The sequence below is a fragment of the Schistocerca piceifrons genome, chromosome X, assembly GCF_021461385.2.
Source record: "Schistocerca piceifrons isolate TAMUIC-IGC-003096 chromosome X, iqSchPice1.1, whole genome shotgun sequence".
NCBI lineage: Eukaryota > Metazoa > Arthropoda > Insecta > Orthoptera > Acrididae > Schistocerca > Schistocerca piceifrons.
In genome coordinates, this window is record NC_060149.1 from 62023759 (window position 1) to 62047896 (window position 24138).

The following is a 24138-nucleotide window of genomic DNA, read 5'->3' on the forward strand; positions in this document are numbered from 1 at the left end:
GGACATGTGTATGTTTGTGGTTCTTGAGTCACCAGAAGATTCCATTGTGTGTGCAGTAGCGAAGTTCAAAACCATGTTTTTATTATAAGATATTTGGTGCACATTTTGTACGATCACGAGAACATTGTAAAGTAGCAATCAACTGAATAAGGCTGCGCAGCTCTTGGGATACAAACTTCATATTTGGTACGATGGAGTTTGCTCTGACAGGTCACTCTGATTTAGGTCTACTGTGGTTCTCCTAAGTTATTTCAGATAAAATCCAGGATGGTTCCTTCAGCAACAACAAGGCTCACCACTGTCCCATCCGAATAAACATACTTATTTATTCTGTGAGTATGCATATTTGAGCTATTTATTTTCATTGTATTGTGACAACAAATACTATATCATTGTTAGATGAGCCCTGCTGAATGAATGAATAAATAAATCATTAACTGAAATTAACCAACTATGCTTGTCTGCTGTACCATTCAAATTCAAAGAACATCCAGGTCTTTCATTTCTTTGCTATGCCCTATTTATTCCCAACAAATCATGTCAGACTGCTATTAAAAACAAAATACATGCCAAAAAATTTCCACCAATCCTTTATTCCCTCTCCGTTAAGACATTCTGATTAGATTCCTCTAAATATTATTCTAAATATTATTCTGCCACATTATACTTTCTACTAGGAAGAGTCAGAACCAGAAGCTGTGGCCCAGTATAGCTCTCACCACCAGCATTACCAGTTAACAGGGTAGGAAACAACTAAAGTGTGAGGCGTGGAACAGAGATGGAGAGCACAATGGTGATGCCACAGAGTATTCTCCATCCCTCTCTGCACTGAACACATCACATAGCCACCTTCTTACGTGCACATCACTACAGTTCCTCCATCTCCCACTTGCCCTGAAAGGAGCTTCAAGTGTGAATCAACAGCATCACACTCGCACTATATATTTTGCATTCTAGTTGGCAATGTGCATTTCAATTGCCAGCCCAGTAATAGTTTTTTCTTTTTACTGCTCCTATGTGAAACTGCAAAATCCAAAAAGTTATAAGGATCCACCTATGTACTGCATACTCAAATAGAACAAAAATAGCTTATTCATTTGACAAAAATTTCCTTCCTCCGACTCAATGAAACTGTCACCAGATGTAACTTTCATTCTCAACTATTAAAGAAAAGGAACTACTTTTGCAACCAAAGACTGGTTAATATTCTCCAAGTATTCCTCCTATTCACTGTCTTTAAGTTAAAGAATGAAGTCATATCTGGAGAACAGGGTTAGTGTGAAATTATTTTAAAGTTCTGTAGATATACTTTAACCATTTAAATAGCAAATGGTTATGCTGTATATGCACTTTTTTTGTGTACTAATCTTCGTTGTTCCTGTTTCAACCTGACAATTTCCATGAAAGAGACACTATCACCTGCTAATAAAATTATATCCACATTTTTTTTCACCTTTACCAGTCCACTGTTTTGACAGCAGTTGTGCCTCCACAAGGTAATGGCAGATGCCCATTTCACCTAGTTACGTAAATATGGAACAAATCATTTGTGTTATATCTTAAACTTGCCTAAACACATGACCAAAAGATCCTTGCTCAATCTATTTTGGCATTGTGCAACCAATTGCAAAATCTATCATGCACTGAGCTTCATCATATCACAAATCTTAATGTATCGTCTCTCTTAATTCGTCTCTCATGACATGATGGATTTTAAAACAATCTCTTCTGGTATACAGAACACAACAAACTCACAGGTTTGTATAGAAAAAAATAGTTTTATTTATATGGTAACTTACAACCTGTCCCAGCTTTGGACAGGTAGCAATAAGTATCTATGGCCAGATGATTTGTGTGACAGTGGCAATTTTGTTGACAGGGTAGTGCATACAGTTATGGTTAAAAATAAGAGAACAATGTTATGTAACTGAATAGCATCACTTTCATATAAATTAAACGATTTAAGCAGCACATGATACTTGCAGGTTGACTACAGTGCTGAAGGTATGAGTGGACTGCCAACCTGCTAACATTGCAAACTGTGCATCAAAGGTGCTGTGCCTCCGTGGCCACTCATTTGACAGCTGGGTGGGCATGCCAGTCTGCCGGGAGTATCTAAATGTCTACAATAATTCCTGATACTATTCTTCACATACAGACACAAAACGCAGCATGGGACCATAATTCGTCATAGTTCACCCAATTTGCACCAAATATATATAAATTAAATACTGATCACAAACTTTTACTTGGTCCCTCTCTGATCAGGGAAAGTCAGCTGATTTCAAGCTGCTCCGGAATGTTTTTAAAAACATTACCTACATAACACGTTAGTGCAGTGTAGTGATAAGTAGCCATTGTGTGATTAGAGTTGATTCATGTACGACATTGTGTTTAATGATTGTAGATATTATTTACATAAATGAGTGAAGAGGTTTTACTGGTACCTAGTACTTCTAGTGACTGGCCATTAACTTTCTTGTCACTTTTGCAATGCATTAACCTTTTACATGTTTGTTTCTTTCATAAGCTGTAAGTTCGTCGCCCTAGGTGTACGTTATAGGGCTTGTCCAAGCAACAAATGAGCTGCAAGCTGATGGAAAGCTTCCACTCTCAGCATGCCTCCACACAGGGGCCAATTTAAAGTGTGTGATTAGCACACAAACCTTCCTATTGAATCAACATATCTGTTAGTGAAAATGTTATCAAAATTCCTACAGTAGTTCCTCAGATTAGCCTTCATACATAAGCAGAAAAGGGTGGCAGACTTAATTTATAAAATATACTGAAGAATACTGTATTTACAGGTTGTGTTTATAATTTTGTGTGGCTCATTGTTCTGGTGCAAGTCTTTCAACTGGATGCCACTTCAGCGACTTTCATCTCCCTAGCCAGTTATACATCCATGAAAAAGCTATCTAAAGTTTAAGTGGAATCCTAAACAAATTTCATTTCTGGTAAATTTTCACATCATTTAGAAGTAATAGCTACGTAAAAAGAAAGTCATAACCAAATCAAAATCCCTGCTGTATTTCCTAAAATTAGCCAATACATACAGACAGAATGGAGCAGAGAACTTCAGTTTATACATAGAGAGAAGAGCAAACCTGTCAAATGTTGGTGCAGGGCCTCCATAAATCATTTTTCTTCTTTTAAATAAAAAATTGTCTTATAGGCTGTACAATTTTACCCCCATAAACTTACTTCAACCTATTTTACGATCAGACTGCAACCCACTTCTTGAAATAACAGAACTTTATCACTGCACGATAATGTCAGCAAACAACTACATAATTGTCTTATAGGCTGTACAATTTTACCCCCATAAACTTACTTCAACCTATTTTACGATCAGACTGCAACCCACTTCTTGAAATAACAGAACTTTATCACTGCACGATAATGTCGGCAAACAACTACATAATGCACCAGTTTCAACTTTGAACAAAACTGTTACAAGAACCACATTTACTAGTAATCAACTAAGTTAACAAAATCTTTAACTATATGTAGAAATTTTGGTGTGTCATCAATTAGTCCTCATGTTCTGTAAAAAATGCACAATATTCATTGTGATCCCATTAGTCATTTACTCCAACTGTTACTAAAAATATTCATTTCACAAGTAAACAACAAACTTCTTGAACCAGTAGTTGAACTTAATGTAAACCCACGTGTTGCACAAAAAATTATGTTCAGTGTTTTGTGGCATTCTTTGAATTAAAGTGGAATATTTGTATTTGCCTACATCATAATACTGTAACCCAACCTCGTTTTCTTATTTTTTTAGACTGAAAAGAAACGAGCTGTTAAATTGTTTTCCTAATTCCAAATAATATTCTAATTTTGACAACTGGAAGTTATGCCTTATACAACATAATACTTTTGCCATGCTGCAAAAAAGTGTATGTTTTCACTTTTGTATCAGTGTCTTCTACTGTAATATCACAAGAAAAAGGGTGCAACATTGTTTAGTGAAGCAACGAAATGAAGTTTTATGGAGTGATGAATTGTGATACATGATGTAGATCTCAGCTAAGTGTGTGTATCACTCCCAGATGTAAGATGAATTTTATTTACCCGAGAAAGTTGCAGCAACAATGAAATTTTTTGTAGAAGTTATGATAATTTGGGGATGATTTTCCTTGAATGCGCTGGGTGATTGTTCTAGGCTGATGTTGATGTTTATGAAAATATTTCAGACAATAGCATTCACACCATACTGTGATAGAATTTGAGAATCAGGCCTTCTCAGTATCAATGTGGTAAAGTTCGTGTCCCCTGCACACAGACTAACACAATGCACAGTATGTTGATAATTTTCACTTTTGGACCTTCTAATTACAGCTGAATGAAATACATGCTCAATTCCTAATGTTGTGAAGTCTGGAGAACGAAAACTCAAATGGCAATGATAAGAAGAAGAAGAAGAACAGCACCAAAAATGGAACAAAAACACAACATTTAAAACATCATCCACGGAACCTGCCACTGAGGATACCTTGCAAAGAATAAAAGTAAAATGCATATGGTACGAAAACTGTGTCTCACTCAGTTGCAATTAGACAGCCAAAAGTAAAAAATTATCAACATACCATAATATTACCTGCTACTGAGGACAACAGGACTACAAAACTGGAAGATGTTAACACAACAAAGTTCAATGAAAAGCCAATAGTTTTGTTAGACCTGCCTGCTCAGATTCCATCAATTTATTTGGGATGAACTAAAGCACTAATTACATGCCAACCCATTTTGCTTAAATACCAACAACTTAACACACTACAAGAAGAAAACAATGCCTTCTGTGTGTCTTAAAATAGCAGGAATCCAATTCCAAGTATTACATCAGCTTCTACACCTATATTCCACAATCCACCTAATGGTGTCTGGCAGAGGGTGCTTCTAATACCACAATCTTTCTCCCCCTTTTCTCTTCTATCACGAATAGCACGTCTCTGTAAGAGTTTCTTGAAAGACGTAAGTTTCCTGGAATGGCTGTTATTTGTTTCCACTTTTATTATTTTGTGTACTATGCTGTTTCAGTTGAGGCAATTCTCAAATAAAATGTTTAACCTGTGACCCAATTTACTTGAAAATGGCTACACAGCTGAAATGGTATAGTACGCAAAATAATAAAATGGAAATATGTAACAGCTGTCACAGTAACCTAATTTCTTTCAAAAACTTTATCACGGCTGTGGAATCTGTTGCAACTAAATTCTCTGCACAAGCTCATAATTTTGCAGTGTCTATTTTCATGTGATGTACTTTAAACCATCTGAAAACTGATCAACATGAAAATGTACCTTATGTATGTTACTCAATATTGAGGCATTATATGGTTTTACTTCAGTTATATTTTTTTACAACAGTTCTACAAGTTATTTATGGAAATAAGAACTACAATTATCTTACTAATAGCAGACAGAAAATCAGTTAAGCTAGGAGAAATTTATCATTGTGGATAAATTAGTTATTTCATAACAGTTTCTCTTTTTTACTTCAAATAACAGACTACTCATATTTGTTAAGCTCTGGTTAATTATGTAATGAAAACAATCAAGTAAGAAAAATTGACCAACTTGTTCCCCAAAAAACATTTATCAACACTGTGTGATTCCATAGTTTTGAGTATTGTTAGTTGTAACTATTCCATAAAGGACAAAAAGTGCTTCTTAATCCTACAACAGAGACAATAACTGTTTTCCAGACACTTTGGATATGTCTAGAGCAGAAGATTTCTGGTCACCTTTTCTCTCTCTTTTTTTAAACTGTGTAGACTAAAATTATGCTTAATGTATTTGAAATTATCTTGATTATCTTACTGAAAGGAACTGCATATTCATTGCCAGGTGCAGAAGTAGTTCAGTTTCTAATCATAATTTGTTACAAGAGAATAAACTCCTTGCAATCACATCTGCAACTATGACTAGCGTGGCATGTCTTTGCATTTTACTATGATGGTTGCCTTGTTCCAAGAAAATGTTATCCCATAATAATCAAATTGATTGGATGAACATGGCGTATGCAACTCATTCTAATTATTCCTACAACACAAATGGGTTTCAAAATAAATAAAAATTAGGGAAGGATGTAACAAGCAGACTGGACACAAGAAGACTCTAGCTGGATTTAAACATAGAATTGATACTTCTGGTTGTTGAAGTTTAATATTATAGACTAGCATTTCTTGAACTGTATTTTATGGAACCCTGGGGCCCAAAGATGCCATTCAAACATTCCTCGAAACGTATGTATCTTTTTTCCAAGGAAGTAACTTACAAAATGAAACAAAAAGATATGCCTATACAAAATTAAAAAATAGAATAAAAACCAACCCTTGCTTCTGCTTACTAACTTGATAGCCAGCATGAATGTAACACCAACAGCGAATAAGGCTGTATTTTTCAGACCAAAGTATGTTATTATCAACACAGAGAAGTCTCCAGACGTAAAAGTAACATCTGCCCAATATCGTGTAGGACCCGTGAGCACACACGAGTGCGCGAAACACAATGTAGCATGGAATTGACTAATGTCTGGAGTAGTGCCAGGGCTGTCCATAAATCCGTAGAAGTACAAGGGGGTGGAGATCTCTTCTGAACAGCATGTTGCAAGGCATCCATGATATGCCTCAAAATGTTCATGTCTGGGGGGGGTCTGATGGCCAGTGGAAATATTTAAACTTAAAAGAGTGTTCCTGGAGCTACTCTGTAGCAATTGTGGACGTGTGGGGTGTCGCACTGTCCTGATGGAATTGCCCAAGTCCATTGAAATGCACAATGGACATGAATGGATGCAGGTCATCTGACATGATGTTTACGTATGTGTCATCTGTTAGAGACATATCTAGACATATCAGGGGCCCCACATCACTCCAACTGCACACACCCCACACCATTACAGAGCCTCCACTAGTTTGAACAGTCCCCTGCTGACATACAGAGTCCATGGCATGAGGTTGTTTCCATAGCCATACATGTCCATCCGCTCGATACAATTTGAAACAAGACTCATCCGACAATGCAACGATGTTTCCACTCATCAACAATCCAATGTCTGTGTTGATGGGCCTACGTGAAGCGTAAGGCTTTGTGGCGTGCCGTCATCAAGAGTACACGAGTGGGCCTTCTGTTCCGAAAGCCTGTATCGATGATGTTTCATTGAATGGTTCACATGCTGACACTTGTTCATGGCCCAGCATTGAAATCTGCAGCAATTTGCTGAAAGACTGCACTTCTGTCACATTGAACGATTCTCTTCAGCCATCATTGGTCCCGTTCCTGCAGGGTATTTTTCCAGCCACAGTGACATCAGAGATTTGATGTTTTACCAGATTTCTGATATTCACGGTACATTTGTGAAATGGTCGTACGGGAAAATCCCCACATCTATGCAATTTCGGTCTTTCTCGGCACATTCCACTGATGAATTCTTCTGGCGAAGATGATTGGTACGAAACTCATTGAAACGTTGCGACAAGACGACGCCACCACTTGGCTGATAACCCGAGAATAATTCATCAATCCCCACATCATCGCTACCTTGGAGATGCTGTGTCCCATTGGTCGTGCGCCAACTATAACACCACATTCAAACTCACTTAAATCTTGATAACCTGCCATTGTGGCAGCAGTAACTGATCTAACAACTGTGCCAGACACTTGTCTTATATTTGCATTGCTGACTGCAGCACCATATTCTGACTGTTTACACATTTCCGTAATTGAACATGTATGCCTATACCAGATTCTTTGGTGCTTCAGTGTAGCATGTAGTGTAGAAATAGGAAGAAAGACCCATTACTGTTTGATTACATGACTGTAGAACAGTCACTGGAAGTAGTAAGTTACACAAAATGTGTAGGAATATGCATACTGAGCAATTTGAAGTGGAATGAGCACATAAAACTAATCACGGTTAAGGCGGATGCCAGACACATTCATCAGAAGAATCCTCAGAAGATGTAGGTCACCCACAAAGGAGGCAGCTTAAACATCCCTCATTTGACAAATACTTTAATATTTCTTGTCAGTCTGAAATGCATATCAGACATAATTGATCGAGGAAATACACAAGATCCAAAGATGAGCAGCACATTTCATCAAAGGTTCATTCAGTAAGCATAAATGTGTTACAGGGATGCTCAGCCAACTCCAGTGGCAGATGATGTTATTGTGAAAAGATCATGAATGTAAAAGTAGAGAGATTCAAGTACATGGACATTCACAACTGTAACAGGAATTGGGGGAAATGACAACCTCCATGACAAACTGTAAGATGGCTTGTGGAGCATGGATTTAGGTGGAGAGGGAGGTCATTGTCTACACAAAATTTGGACACCCCCCTCCCGTACCTTTCTTGTAACTTTAAACTAATTGTATAAAACGGAACATTTGCCATTATTAACAGTTTGTTTTAGTGTTATTATGCTATTAATAGTGTTATCAACGTACAGTGATCAGCCACAACATTATGACCACTGACCTATTATTGATATAAACCCATCCAGGCAATAGCTATATCATGTGGTGAGAAATGACTCAGAGTGTATATGCGAACAAGAAAAATAATTCTTGATTTTTCCTGGATCTCCCAGTTAAAAATGCATTTTTTTTTCCACGTGAAAACACACTTCTTACAAGGTGAAAAATGCACTTTTTCCATGATATGTGACAGTATACTTTCCCTTGCAGCTGTAAAAATATCAATCCTTTGAATGGTGAATGTTTTATACACCACTGTGGAACTTCGAGAATGAAAAAATTCTGGGGTGAGTTTTGAAAAGCTCTGATGTGTAGCAACATTTACGCTGCATATTTTCATATTACAATACACTGCACATTTTTGTATTCATGTAACAGTAGTATAGATTCAAAACGGCACATTAATTTCTGAAGCATTGAAGTAGAGATTGTAATGCACAATATTGGTCTTGAGGATTAACAAGCTACAAGAAAAGCTAAGCTTTCACATATAATAATGGTCTTCGTGTGTTACACTTTAAGATACATCACACAAACGTGCCAGAAATTTTAAATAATGACATTAATGCCTGGTCTTCTGGGCTCAAAATTCTTCTAAGTGGCTAGTCCTCAATGTGTTAAGCTTTAAATGAGTATCAAACACTCTGTGATTTAAGAAATTCATTGCACATTAACACACATAACATAATACATCTTGCGTAAAAGGAAATTTACTTTGAAACTAACACTTTTCAAAACACCATTTGCAATATTTTCCTGCGACCTATTAGAAACAGCCTCATTTCAGCAGTTGCCAGAGAGCACCAGAAAACAGGTGTCATTGTGCGTGGGCAGCTACAATGATGTAGGAAGCCCATATGTTCATACATATGTAGTATTAACAGAAATAAGATACTCCAAGAGCATCGGAATTTTGTACACCAAACTAAAACGCATGATTCGGCTTAAAGTGCACATTCATATCTCCAGATTCACCATACTAAAACGCATAATTCGGCTTAAAGTGCACATTCATATGTCCAGATTCAAAATGAAGTGGGTCCCAGCCTGATATTAAGATTTCATTGCTGTTTTCGGGATGAAAATTTTATTGGAGTACCAGTATTGTATGATCTCATGTTTGGTTCTTTATTATAGCATAATGCCATACATTCCAGAAAATGAAAATGTGCACTTTAAATTCAGTGAACAGTTGAAACTAGCCAATAGTGCGGAATGAAACACTTCATTTCTAATAAACTGACTGTCTCTGTGGAGAGACTAATAAAAGCCACATTTATTTAGCAAACTGACAAAAATAACTTCATTGATACGCAAGGTGGGTGACTGTCAAAAACATGGAAATAAAATAAAATCAGAAGACTGAAACTAACAACATATGTTAGCCTTCCGTAATTATGTGAATGTATTTTAATTCACTTGATAGCTCTAGAACACAGATACCCATTTTGTTTTCATTTAATGTGAAACGGGTAAATGAAGAGGAAACAGCAAAATCACTATATGTAAACACTGTTTACGTGGAGACTAACCCCCTCCCCACCAAAACCCAGACTGCTATGCACATGCAGCAATCTGGCAGCTTGGACGCGCCAGAAAATTTTTTCCAGATAGCATCTGGCTGCTTGTTGCTACTGCTGATACAGCTAACGGCCACAGGTCAAGTAGCCGGAAGTGGGAGAAGGTACTGCCCATACACAACTCAACTGCGCATGCACGTGAGACCATGAGCAACTGCTCAGATGAACTTTACGTAAACAGTTGTGACGTCATGCTAATCGGCTGCAGTTTGTTGTCATTAAGTATTCCATAGCCTTCATCCTAAAGCCTTTGACACACTTTGTTGTTTATCAGTTCTTACCAGTCAAAATTACCAAACTTTAACTCAAGTCTAAAACAATGAAAAATTCCCGGAATTCTACAAAATTCCCATGTTTTTCCCAGTTTTCTCCAGGAAGAAAAAATTCCCGGGATTTTCCTGGATGTCCCGGAGCATATACACCCTGTGACTCAGACAGACACACAAACGGTGGGTGTAGTATCAGTTGGCATGATGTCCATGTGTAGAATGGGGAAGACACGCAATCTATCCAAGTTTGACCAGGGGCAGATTGTGATGGCCTGGAGGCTCGGCACGAGCATTTCAGAAACTGCACAACTTGTCAGGTGGTTGAGGACTGCTGTGGTGAGTGGCCTCAGCACATGGCGAAACCAAGGTGAAACACATCAATACGTCGTGGAATTCGGCAACCACCCTTCATTAAAGATGTTGGACATCGTAGGCTGGGCAGACTGGTACAACAGGACAGGCAGCAAACTGTGATGGAGCTATCACCCCACTTTAATGCTGGGCAGAGTACAAGTGTGTCTGAGCACACACTGCACCGAACACTCCTCACAATGGGCCTCATCAGCCAACAACCCATGCACGTGCTAATGTTAAGAGCATGACATCAGCAACTACTACAAGTGGCCACATGACCATCAGCACTGGACATTGGCACAGTGGCAGAGCATTGCATGATCTGATGAATCCTGATATCTCCATATCATGCTGATGGGAGGGTGCAAATCCATCGTCTTCCATGGGAAGAGCTGCTTGATACCTGTACTGGCGGCAGCTCCATTACACTCTGGGGAACATTCACAGTATCATACACTGGTTGCAGACCAAATACACTTCTTCATGACCATCATGTTTCCCAACAGCAGTGGCATTTTGCAAAAAGATAGTGTGCCATGTCACAAGGCCAGGAGTGTGATGGAGTCATTCAAAGAACACAGTGGTAAGTTCCAATTGATGTGCTGGTCCCCAAATCACCAGATCTGAACCCGGTCAACACATCTGGGAAGTGAGTGAATGTGGTGTCAGAGCTCACTGATCCTCTCCCGAGAATTTGCAGGAAATAAGTGACTTGTGTGCACAGATGGGGTATGAACTCCCTCCAGCAACCTACCACGGCCTCACTGCTCCCATACCACGAGGCGTTGTCACTTATCTGTGCCAAAGATGGACATACTAGCTATTAGGCAGGTGGTCATAATGTTTTGGCTGATCAGTGTAAGTAACCATTTAAACTTTACTTTGCCTTAAAGGGTAGCTGCCACTTTATTTATTTATTTTTTTTCTTCAAACTGTTTTTGATATTTTGTTGTAAGACTCATTGAGATGACCTAAAAAAGGCACTCTTGTTGAACATTCTAGTGGAGAACTTGACTATTCTGCTTCCCACTCAACTACTAGCTCTTCTGTGACTTAATTAAGACAGCAATCACAAGGATGCCATGAAATTACCTTAAAAGAAATTAGGCCAGTTATTGCTTCTACAAGTAATCAATCCAGAGAAGTTACTAAAAGGTTTAGGAAGTATTACAAAAGTTATATATCTTCAGGATTCATGAACAACAATTATAATTCTCACTGCATTATTTGCAACAAATTCTCCCGAGTAGCTCAATGATTACAGCTAAATTGTATTGTCACTTGGGATCTGTTTGTGGAGAATAGAAAGGAAAAAAATGTTGAAATCTACATTCAAAACCATAAAGAACTCTTAAAATTAACAATGTTTATGGTTCAAACCACAAAAATTGTGAATTAAAAAGCAACTAAGGCTTCTTACTTAGTGATCTGTCAAACAGCCTTCTCAGTTGTACAAAATCTTATTAAACATTCCATCAAGGCAATGGTAATATGTTAGGTCAAAGATTAGCAAAACAGATATGTAACATCCTGCTTTTGCAAGACACAGTAGCTTATTGCACCACAGATTTGGCAACCAGTATAGAGAATGAACTTACTCTTCACCTCAAATAGTTCAAAATTTCATTGCAAATGGAGAACCTAGTGACATAGCTAGACTAGCAGCATTCATTCTGATAGTTAGGAATCAGCAAGAAAAACGTTACTGGAGGATCTTCTTTCATGCTAATATCTATTGTACCAAAATGTGCTACTGAAGTTGAAGTATTTGGTCTTGCAAATTATTTTCTCCTATAGAATAAAATACAATGGGACAGCTGCAATTGTATTTGCAATGATGGAGACCACAAATGGCAAAATTAATAGGCTGTACAGCTAATTAAAAATTGTCAAAAACTGTCGTTTTAGCTGGTAGCTACTGCATCGTCAACCTGAAGCCATTTTCTGTAAAAAAAATATTATTCCCCAGATATAAGAATGGTATTGAAGTTATCAAAATCATAGTAGGGGAAAGCTGTCATTAACCTGGAGCTTAATTTGAACATGCTAATGGCCTAGCCACAGTGGTAACACCGGTTCCCATCTGATCACCGAAGTTAAGCACTGTCTGGCTGGGCTAGCACTCGGATGGGTGACCTTCCGGTCTGCCAAGCGTAGTTGGCAAGCTGGGTGCACTCAGCCCTTGTGAGGCAAACTGAGGAGCTATCTGATTGAGAAGTAGCAGATCCGGTCTCTTAAACTGACATACGGCCCGGAGAGTTGTGTCCTGAGCACATGCCCCTCCATATCCGCATCCAGTGGCGCCTGTGGGCTGAGGATGACAAGGCGGCCAGTCGGTACCGTGGGACATAAGGGTCATCTTAGAATTTGGAGTGGAACTGAAGACACTCCAGCAGCCAGCACAAGCTCGCTTCATGCTGGGCAACAGCCGTGCCTGCTTGCCAGCAACCCGTCACGTGCCATGGTTGCTGGGCATGCAGACACCAAGATGACTATGCAGGCATCAGTTAGAATCCAACATGCAGCTGAATGCCCAAGAGCCAAGGCTGGTGTGGGAGAGCAACAAACTGTAAACCCTGTGAATAAATGATTGAACTCTAATAATGTTTCGACAGTGATGAAGATGTTTCACAAGTTCCCAACAGGTAACCTGACTTCACACACCTCTGCTTGGCTCCCTGCATCCTAAAGAATATTGACATTTGCTAGTGAGTTACTGAACAACTGCAAAGCTAATGTTATGTTCATTCACTGAAGTGACATCAGATCCAAATGAGTGGAAGTTAACTTGGGGGCAAATGTTTAACCTAATGAATTCAGCGAAATTATCCTGTTGCTAAATTTGTAGATAAAAGAATTTATAGTTGACACTTTATCATTAAAAAGTACATTTACTTTATCACAAAAAAATTTTTAAGCACTTTAGCAAATGAATTCTACCTGAAACTTCCCATAAACTTAAAGTTTCATCAATTAGATTTCAGTGTAAAACAAGTTATTTTTTATGTCACAAATTGTTAGACATCACGAAACCTTTTTATTCAGTTGACTGATATCAGAATTGAATACAATAATTCTAATTCCAGCCTGTTAGAACTGGATAATTATCTGCAAGATGACATCACCAGAGGTTGTGTTGCAACGCATACACTATGACTGGTTGGATCCAGTTATGCAGCAGAGGAACAAACATAAACACTAGAGCATGATTTGCATGTTTATTCTTACAGTCGTTTGCAGTTTTTCTTGAAACTTAACTTTGTGACATATCAGCACAGTTGTTCTTTGGGCAACTAATTTTTAAGAGCACGCTGTCCACAAGAAAAATATAATCATACCATGATCCTTTATTATTTTTCATTTGGCTTTTCTTTAACATTGTGTCGCATATGATTTTTTGTTTCTTACTAACTTCAGAATTACGTAGATCTCCCTGATTCATCTCTCACTTTTTATCTGTGAGCTGCTTTTGCAGTAGACTGATCTGGGTATTTGCTCTTCTCCGTTTATCACATAATTGCACAATTTTCAGTTTCTTAATTTTCAATGTGATTTTTTAATGGAATAGCTGTTACACCTGGTATTGGTTTATTCTGTATATTGTCCTCGACAAATGATAGAATGGCATACATGCAAATTCTTATGGTTTACCAACTTTTGTGTTACAACTTCCCTTCTGTGAGTGTTTTACTGGCGATTTTATTTTCTATAGTATTTTGGATATATATTTTAGTAAGAAGGATGTAAATGAGGAACAACTCTGGCTTTTTGAGACCATCTCTGTCTCGGAATTTCAACTAGGTTGTGGTCAATGATAACCATGTGTGTTTTTGTAACAAGTTCCTCCATGAAACTTAAGTCACAAACGAAACAGTTGTGAGTCAGACCTCTCTATTTAGGAGGAATTGCTCTCATAGATTTTAAAAATTCTTCTTTGAGTTTTGCAGGTCAAGTAAATGTTTTGCCTTTAATTTCTCTGAAACCAGATCTGTACGCTGGAATTAAATATGAAGACTTCTTTTGCTGCTTCTCATGTTAAGCTGAGTCACTAGAAGCTGTGGATTTGAACTCTTCGATGTTTAAACACACCACCACTAGCAAATTCACAAAATAAGAGGACACAATACAATGCTTGATAAAGCAGAACTGTACTAAGCTGAGTCTGAAGTGACATGGCTGCTTGTAGCTAGTGGGCACACCACCTATCCTATGCTATGTGTATTAACATGAGGTAAGACAGTGTACTTCCTCTCTTCTACTCGCTATGCAGTTAGAGAAACATATTATAGGAACAAATCACGGGTTCCACGAGAAATGTACACATTAAAAAGAGGCTAAGAAATGCTGCTGTAGAACGATAAAGGAGGCTAACATCTCCAGTCTTTCCCCAGCTTTGAGGGCAACTTAAAAAACTGTTTGTAGTTAACCTCTTACTTTAATGATAGCCAGGAAATGCCATGGGCCTTATAGAGTAAGATAATATGAACTTTTGAGAGCTTTAGAAATTAATGTGGTACACAGCAATAGTCATAACTTAATGAATAATATAAAATTTTAAAATGGCACCACAAGTAGCAGTTATTTCCACTTGTATATGAAGCTCTTTCAATGATATAACCCACTAATGCTTTGAGAATCAGTCACATACTGAACATAATTCAACACCATCCAGTGTATGTGCTACATGGGAAACTAGTTTGATTAATGTATTTAACCCACCACAGATATGAACAGGAATTTTTGTCATTTGATAAAAGACTATCAAAGTATGTAAAACGTAGGAGACAAGGTTACTATCAGAAACTGCAGTGCTACCAACAAAGAGTCACTTTGATAACTTTTAACCCACAGATAAACTTATGATAAAATATGGCCCCTCCAACTTTTTACATTAGCTGACAATTCAAGTTAAAACAGAAATGTCTGGTATATTTTCACAAACCAGGCACAATTTCATCACACAACCCTCGATAATCTTCATCTTGCTGTGAGTCATTGTCACTATCATCATCGGCACCATTCTCATCGTCATATACAACTTGCCATCCAGGATTCAATTCCAACCAAGTCTGTAGTTGACCACCTGATGGCATCTGGTCCCCACGCAACATCTGACCTGCAAGGGAAAGATTCCATATTGAAAGGACACAAATAATGGCAGAGAGATCTAACATCTACAAAAACAAAAAAGATAAGGATAAATAATTGTAATTATTAGTAGAACAAGACATAGTAATGCAGTTTTATAAAAAATAACTAAAAGGCTGAGATATCTGAATGTGTAAAATTTTTGTTAGTTTTCATCATCATTTTGAATATGTCTATCAGGTACCAACAGAATCCTTATATGGAGATTTAAGTGTGAAAGAAGCATAAAGAACATGACAGCTATGCGTGTGCGTGTGCATGCATGTGTCCATGTTTTTGGTTTCAGTCCTACTGGCTCAAATGCTTGATTTGATTAATTTAATCACGAAGACAGAACAACAGCACTCTTAGCCCCATTTCCCACACTGAAACTAAGTTCATTGTGCCGTTTCTCTCACTGCCATTCTAGCAAAGTCATTATTCTGCTACATCATTTAGATGTTAAAACGCTTCGAGACTCAGCTGGGAGCACTAACTGTTTGAGAGATGAAGTAACATCTGCATACTTTCTCACACTTCACATTTGTGGGAGGCATGGACAAATAAAGCTAGAAATATACCATAACAATACTAGAAAATAAATGGTAAAGAATTTTTATACTATCAAAAACACACAAAACTTAGCACGACAATTTAACAATATTAACACAGTATTAGATTCTGTTTTATTTCTAAGTTAGAGATTACACTGAAATGACAAGTCATGGGAAAACAATATGAACATACAGAGATGGTGGTTGTATTGCATACACAGGTATATAAGGGCACTGTATTGGTGGAGACATCATTTGTACTCAGGAGATTCCTGTGAAAAGGTTTCCAGTGCAATTAGGGCTGCACAACAAGAATTAACAGATTCTGTATGTGGAATGGTAGTTCTTGCTGGATGCATGGGGCATTTCATTTTAGAGATTGTTACAGAATTCAATATTCCGAGATCAACAGTGTACGGAGTGTGTCGAGAATGTCAAATTTCAGGCATTACTTCTCACCATGAACAGCGCAGGGGCCAGCAGGCTTCACTTAACAATCAAGGACAGTGTTGTTTGAATAGAACTGTGCTAACTAACAACCAACACTGCATGAAACAACTGCAGATATCAATGTGAGACACACGACAAACATATCCATTAGGATAGTGTAGCAAAATTTGGCATTAACATGCTCTGGCAGCAGATGACCGATGCCAGTGCCTTTGCTAACAGCACGACAATGCCTGCAACACTTCTCCTGGGCTCATGACTGTATCAGTTGGACCCTAGATGACTGGAAAACCGTGGCCTGGTCAGATGAGTTCTGATTTCAGTTGGTAAGAGCAGATGTTGGGGTTTAAGTGTGGCACAGACCCCACAAAGCCATGGAGCCAAGTTGTCACCAAGGCACTGTGGAAGCTGGTGATGGCTCTGTAACAGTGTCGGCTGTGTTCACATAGAATGAACAGGGTCCTCTGGTCCAACTGAACTGATCATTGACTGGAAAAAGTTATGTTTTCAGCAACTTGCAGATCATTTGCAGCCATTCACGAACTTCCATGTTCTCAAACAATGGTGGAAGTTTTATGCATGACAATGTGCTATGTCACCAGGCCACAATTGAATTGACTGCGATTGGTGTGAAGAACATCATGGAGAATTAAAAAGGAATGATTTGCCCCCCCCCCCCCCCCCCCAGATTGCCCAACATGAACCCCATCGAACATTTATGTGACACAATCAAGAGGTCACTTTGTGCACAACAGCCTGCACTGGTAACACTTTCCAATTATGTACAGTTATAGAGGCAGCTTATGTACAGTTATAGAGGCAGCAGGGCTCAGTATTTCTGCAGTGGATTTCCAACAACTTATAGAGTCCATGCCATATTGAGTTGCTGCACTATGTCAGGCAGAAGGAGATCCAACACAATATTAGGAGGTTTCCCATGACTTTCGTCCTCTCAGTGTGTATACTAACACACTAAAATATCACCATAAGAAACACAGTTGTAGTTTACTAACACATTAACATAACACAGAGAGATAATATACACATTTTATTGGACAGAATATGTGTACAAACAGTTAAAAATAGGTAATAATAGATAAAAATAGGTAATAACAGATATAACGTAACCTGCTATAGTACCTACGAAACAGGTCAAAATTCAACACCAAAAAATAAATAAATGAAAGTGAAAATAGTGGAACTGTAAATGAACAAAAAATATGAATTTTCCATTTATTTGTAGTGAGCAAGTATGTGGCAGGAGCACTAACAGTGCACAGATTCAAAAATGTACACAACCTGACAAAAAAATAGCGAAACATGCAGAAGACATGTTCAGATACCAACTTACAGTAACTTCGTACATTTACACATCAGTGGATATGTAAATGATTGAGCTGCAATTCTCTGACAGGTGAAACATCCACCAGAGTGCATTATTGTTGTCCATGTTTAGTGTCACTACAAGGCCTGGTAGGGAAGAGAAGGGGCATGAACAGCATCAGATGTTCAGTGATCACTGAATGACACAGAGATGTTTCACATTCTTGAGAGCTTTATCAGCACTTAACAGAATGTGAAAGGGCTTCATTGTTTGTCTCCATGTAGCCAGCTGGTCGAATCATGCAATTTTCAGATTTTTTGGGCATCTCTCTCTCTCTCTCTCTCTCTCTCTCTCTCTCTCTCTCTCTCTCTCTCTGTGTGTGTGTGTGTGTGTGTGTGTGTGTGTGTGTGTGTGTGTGTGTGTGTCCCACCACGCTGCGACCCACAGTATCAAAAGAAAGCCTTTCATAACTATGAAACAGCCAGTTGACATGAAAGGGGAAAGGGGGGGCGGGGGGCACACCACATGCACGAAACTAACTTTATCACTTCTGGAGCAGGACCTATGCCAAATTATTCATTGGTCATCTATAGGAATCCTTCCTAGATGCCCAGAATACGAACTCCAGAGTCGCTGATGACATTTTCATAACCTGGACGAAGAGTGAGGACACTATAAGATTACTGTTCACAGAATTCGTTCAAGCATCAATATGTGCATGTAGGCCTGCATCTCTGACAGGTGAATCATCTGTAAGTAAAATTCTCACAATCAAGCTTTATAATTTTTCAGTATGACCACTGACCAAAGACTGTGTCAACCAAATCCAACTGAACACAGCACTTAACACGGGACAACATCCATCAATCATCTTGCCCAGAAATGCAATTCTCACAACTTACTGATGCTGAAGCTCCTTAGGTTTGTATGCACACTTTGATATTCAGATGGGATGTGAGAACAGAAAGTAACCACACCAAAAATCTGTGGACTTTGATTCTTCAAGTAGACGAGTGATCCAAAGTAAGCAGATAAATAAAACTTACACTGGTGAGGCAGTTAAATAAAATTGTGTTAACTTAGTAAAAACATGATGTACATGTGTTGTTGTTCTTGCTGCTGTTGTTAAGGTCATCAGTCCTAAGACTGATCTGATTCAGCTCTCCATGCTGACAATCCCTTGTAAGCCTCTTCATCTCTGCTTAACTACTACAACCTGCATTCATTTCAACCAGTTTTCCGTATTCAAGCCTTGGTCTCCCTCTACAATATTTAACTCCTCCACTCCCCCTCCCATGACACTTCCTCCCATCTAAAAATTGACAATTACTTGATACCTCAGGTTGTCACCTATCATCCTTTCTTTTAATCATGTTGCATCACAAATTTCTTTTTCCCTCAATTCAGTTCAGTAATTGCTCATTTGTCATTCAATCTAACCATCTTATCTTCAGCATTCTTCTTTAGCACTATATTTCAAAAGCTTCTATGCTCCTTTTGTCTGAACTGCTTATTGTCCACATTTCACTTCCATATAAGACTACATTCCAGATGAATAGCTTCAGAAAGAATTTTGTAATACTTAAATTATTTTTAGATGTTAAAAAATTACTCTTTTTTCAGAAATACCTTTCTAACTATTATTAGTTTGGATTTTACACCCCTCTACATTTGGTCATCATCAGTTATTTTGCTGCCAAAATAGCAAAGCACGTCCACTACTTTTAATGTATCATTTCATAACCTAATTCCCTCAGCACTGCTTCACACAGTTCAATTAAATTCCATAAACCTTGTTTTATTTTTCTTAATGTTCCTCTTATAATTTATTTTCAAGACCGTATACATTCTGTTCAACTGCTCTTCAAAGTTCTTTGCCATCTCTGACATAATTAAAATGTTATCAGCAAATTGCAAAGTTTTTATTTCTTCTCGATCAACTTTAATTCCCTTCCCAAATTTCTTCATGGTTTACTCCACAGCTTGTTCAATGTAAAAATCCAATAACAGTGGGGATAGGCTACAAACCCTGTCTCAATCCCTTCATAACCATGGCTATCCCTTTTATGTTCTTCAGGTCTCCAACTCTCATCTGGTTTCTGTACAGCACGTATATAACCTTTTTTTGCCTGTATTTTATCCCTGATACCTTAGGAATTTCAGAGAGCGCATTCCAGTCAACATAATCTATCTTTTCTCTTGGTCTACAAATACGATAAAATGAAGGTTTGCCTTTCTTCAATCTATCTTCTACAGTAAGCCAAAGGGTCGATCAGTATTGCCTTGTGTGTACATACATTTCTCCAGAACACAGTCTTTTCTGAGTTCAGCATCTACCAGTTTTTCCATAATTCTGTTAATAATCTGTGGCAATATTTTCTGAACATGACTTATTAAGCTGATGGTTCGGTAAGTATGCACACTTGTCGGCATCTGCCTTCTTTGAAATTGGATTTATTTTTATTGCATTCTTGCTGGGAGTATTTCACCAATCTCCTAGATCTTACTTATCAGGTGGAATAATTCTGCCATGGCTGGCTTTCCCAAGGCTTTCAGTAGTTCTGATTCAATAGCATCTACTCCATGTGCCTTGTTTCCACAGAGGTCTTCCAGTGTTCTGTCAAATTCTTCTTGCAGTATCATATCTCCCATCTCATTTCCACATATTTCCTCTTCTCTTTCTATAATTATGTCCTCAAGTTGCTTTCTCTCATACAGACCTTGTACATATTAACTCCCACCTTTTCCTTTTTGCTTAGTACTGGTTTGCCATATGAGGTTTGATATTCATACAAATGCTTCTGTTTTCTCCAAGTATCTCTCTAATTTTCCTACAGGTGGTATCTGTCTTTCCCCTAGTTATGCAGGCTTCTACAGCCTTGTATTCATCCTCTAGCCATTCATGCTTAGCCATTACACACTTATTTTTTAGATGTACCTATTCCCTTTCACTTGCTTCATTTCCTGGATTTTTATATTTTCTCCTTTTCTCAATTAAATTCCATATCTCCTGTGTTATATAGGGATTTCTACTAGGTCTTGTATTTTTACCTATGTGGTCCCCTGCTGTCTTCCCTACTTTATCACTCAAAGCTACTAGCTATGTCTGCTATTATATTCCTTTCCCCTGTTTCAGTCAAATGTTACATAATGCTCACACTGAAACTCTCGAGAACTTCCGGTTCTCCAATTTATTGATCTCCTTAACTACTTTCATAATTTCTTCCATTAACTGAAAACAGTTTTTTTGCCTTGTTTCACAAATTTTATTATGATTACTGAAATGGGATTATAACTTGAAACATAGGTTGTGCAGTAATGTTCCTGAAAATGGGCTTATAACCTGAAACCTAGATTGTGCAGTAACTATAATAAAATTTGTGAGACAAGCCAAAAAACAGTGTTTTTTTATTGTCTTTTTTTCTGTTTTTCATCTTTCCCTTAGTTGCTCTAAATTCGTGGAGGTATGTACTGGAAGTGAAGGCAGTTAGTTGCACAGACAGTACATACATCCACAACTGTTTGTTTAGTTAATTTATGATGTTTCACCAAGAACCCACAGTTGATTCAATTAAAATAATTTCTTCCATTGTAATCTGCAGCCCATAAACAATAAATTATGGTTAGAGCCCACAGCTGCCCTGGAAATGTCTTACAGTTTAACATGTGGTTTCGATATCTCTGTCTTACCATTATACAATCGAACTGAAACCTTCCACTGTCCACAGGTCCCTTCCACATACCCAACCTTCTTTCATGAGTCTTAAACCAAGCGATAATGATGATTATATTACGCTCTATGCAAAATTCTAACAGGCTGCTTCCACTTTCAGTTCTTTCCCTCGACCCATGTCGTCCTATTTTTCCTTCTCTTCCTTTTCCTATAGCTGAATTCCAGTTACCCATACAAATTTTTGTTTCCCTTAACTATCTAAATAATTTTCTATATCTTACATTATATTCATTCAATCTCTTCATCATCTGTGGAGCTAGTTGGCATATAAACTTGTACTATGTGGTGAGTGTTGGCTTCGTGTATATCTTGGCTATGATAATGGGATAGCGATGCTGTTAACAGTAGCTTACCCACATTTCTATTGTCTTATTCATTATTAGGTCTACTCATGCATTACCACTATTTGGTGGGCACTGATAACCAGTGTTGAGCACCCCAACCCACAAAACACACACACACACACACACATACATACACACACACACACACACACACACACACATTGTTTGTTTGTAACATCACAAAAAAAATACATACGAAAATACTGCACCTGATAATGAGAAAAATTCTCGAAACATGTTTTGCTCAGCATAACCGGCACTGTGTTTACACTAAAATCATTTGAGCAACTCAAAAGTGCACGATGGTGTCAACCAGTGCTCCAAATGGCCATACGCCGAAACACGCTAAATGTGGTTCGACAAAAGTGTCACGATGATCACAACAACCACAAAACTGTTTGCACAATAGAGAGAGTTTGAAAATGGTTGTCATTGGTCATGATATCTTCATCTGAGCAAATCTAGTTACGCCAGCCGAAGTGGCCGTGCGGTTAAAGGCGCTGCAGTCTGGAACCGCAAGTCCGCTATGGTCGCAGGTTCGAATCCTGCCTCGGGCATGGATGTTTGTGATGTCCTTAGGTTAGTTCGGTTTAACTAGTTCTAAGTTCTAGGGGACTGATGACCTCAGCAATTAAGTCCCATAGTGCTCAGAGCCATTTGAACCATTTGAATCTAGTTACTCCCATTAGGTACCACACCAAGTAGAGCTTCGCAGCGGTGGGAGATACGGCACAAATTGTTCCAACTTTTACACGTTTACCAGTTCAAGTCTGCTGAGCAGAGTGCCCCGGTGTCAAGAATGTTAACCACGTAATATTTGTAAACCCTACTGGATGGCCAACACCATGCCAGCATCATTTTTTCTCCACAAACATTTTTTCATAACGCGTAAATCGCAGGAAAATTGTAAATATGTTGATGCAAAATCAGGTGCAAATTAACATTGTAGGCACAGGAAATTTGAGAAGACCAATAAAAAGTGTCATAAACAGCAGAAAAATGTTAATTCTGGGAATGTAAAAGTGGGGTTATACTGTATATGCACTTAGGTGATAGAAACATCACATTTTTCCTGGGTTAACAGTTACTATTTTCCATATCTTTATCATTAAGTATGGAATTGTTATAGGATCACTTTGTTTTCCATCTCTCCATCTGTCTGCCTGTCTGTCAATACACTTTTCCCTCTGGAAACTTGTCTCGAGACATGATTTATTTTTTTGCATTAATGATAAACACTACAAAAGGTATTTCGAAGTGTTTTTTGTGATGCATTTATGAATCATATGCTTCTGGTTAAGAAAATATTTCTGTGAACTGAAGTGATAAGGCCATTTTAAAATGAAATACTTATTTCATGATAAACATGATATTTGAGCAAAATTTGTAGAGAATAATGAGCTTCAAATTTTTTTTCCAAGATTATATGTACTAAGAGAAATGGGAGAGAGAACAAACAGGACACAAATACCTGTTATCTTTAATATTCTTGAAAATCTCTGTAAGTGATGATTGAAAGGGTTTAGGGAGGGCCAGGTGCTTTCTAAGTAATTCGGCGCAAATATTGTTGACTGACTCCATTCTTCTTGCAAAATGAAATGTCTGGAATGCTGTTCTCGAGGCAACAGATAATCCCACTTCAGCCTATCTCCTCATGCTACAGTGCTAATACTCTTGGAAATCCCTAATGACATCTACTGGTGCATGGCTGACCACGCGAATGGTTGGTGTATTTCGGCGTCCTGGCTCAGCTAAAATAAATAAAGTGACCACAGTCAGTACTGTGTGGGAATTGCGAACTCTGTAGTTCTGATCAGCAGCAGTTGGCAACAGTCAGTAGAGTTTGTGCCATAGTGATTTGTAAATATGCGTTGACAACTGGGCTGTGTGCCATCAACTTCTTTAACTGCATTA

The 24138-nt window shown here is 38.1% G+C and overlaps 1 protein-coding gene across 1 annotated transcript in view; it reads right to left on the reverse strand.

Annotated features, from left to right (window-relative positions):
- LOC124723063 (ATP-dependent helicase brm-like) overlaps window positions 1–24138 on the reverse strand; it is a 256556-nt gene that overhangs the window by 161897 nt on the left and 70521 nt on the right. Inside the window, exon 11 of the mRNA XM_047248240.1 lies at window positions 15635–15808. Coding sequence (XP_047104196.1) covers window positions 15635–15808 — 174 coding nt within the window. The remainder of the gene's footprint in view (window positions 1–15634; window positions 15809–24138) is intronic.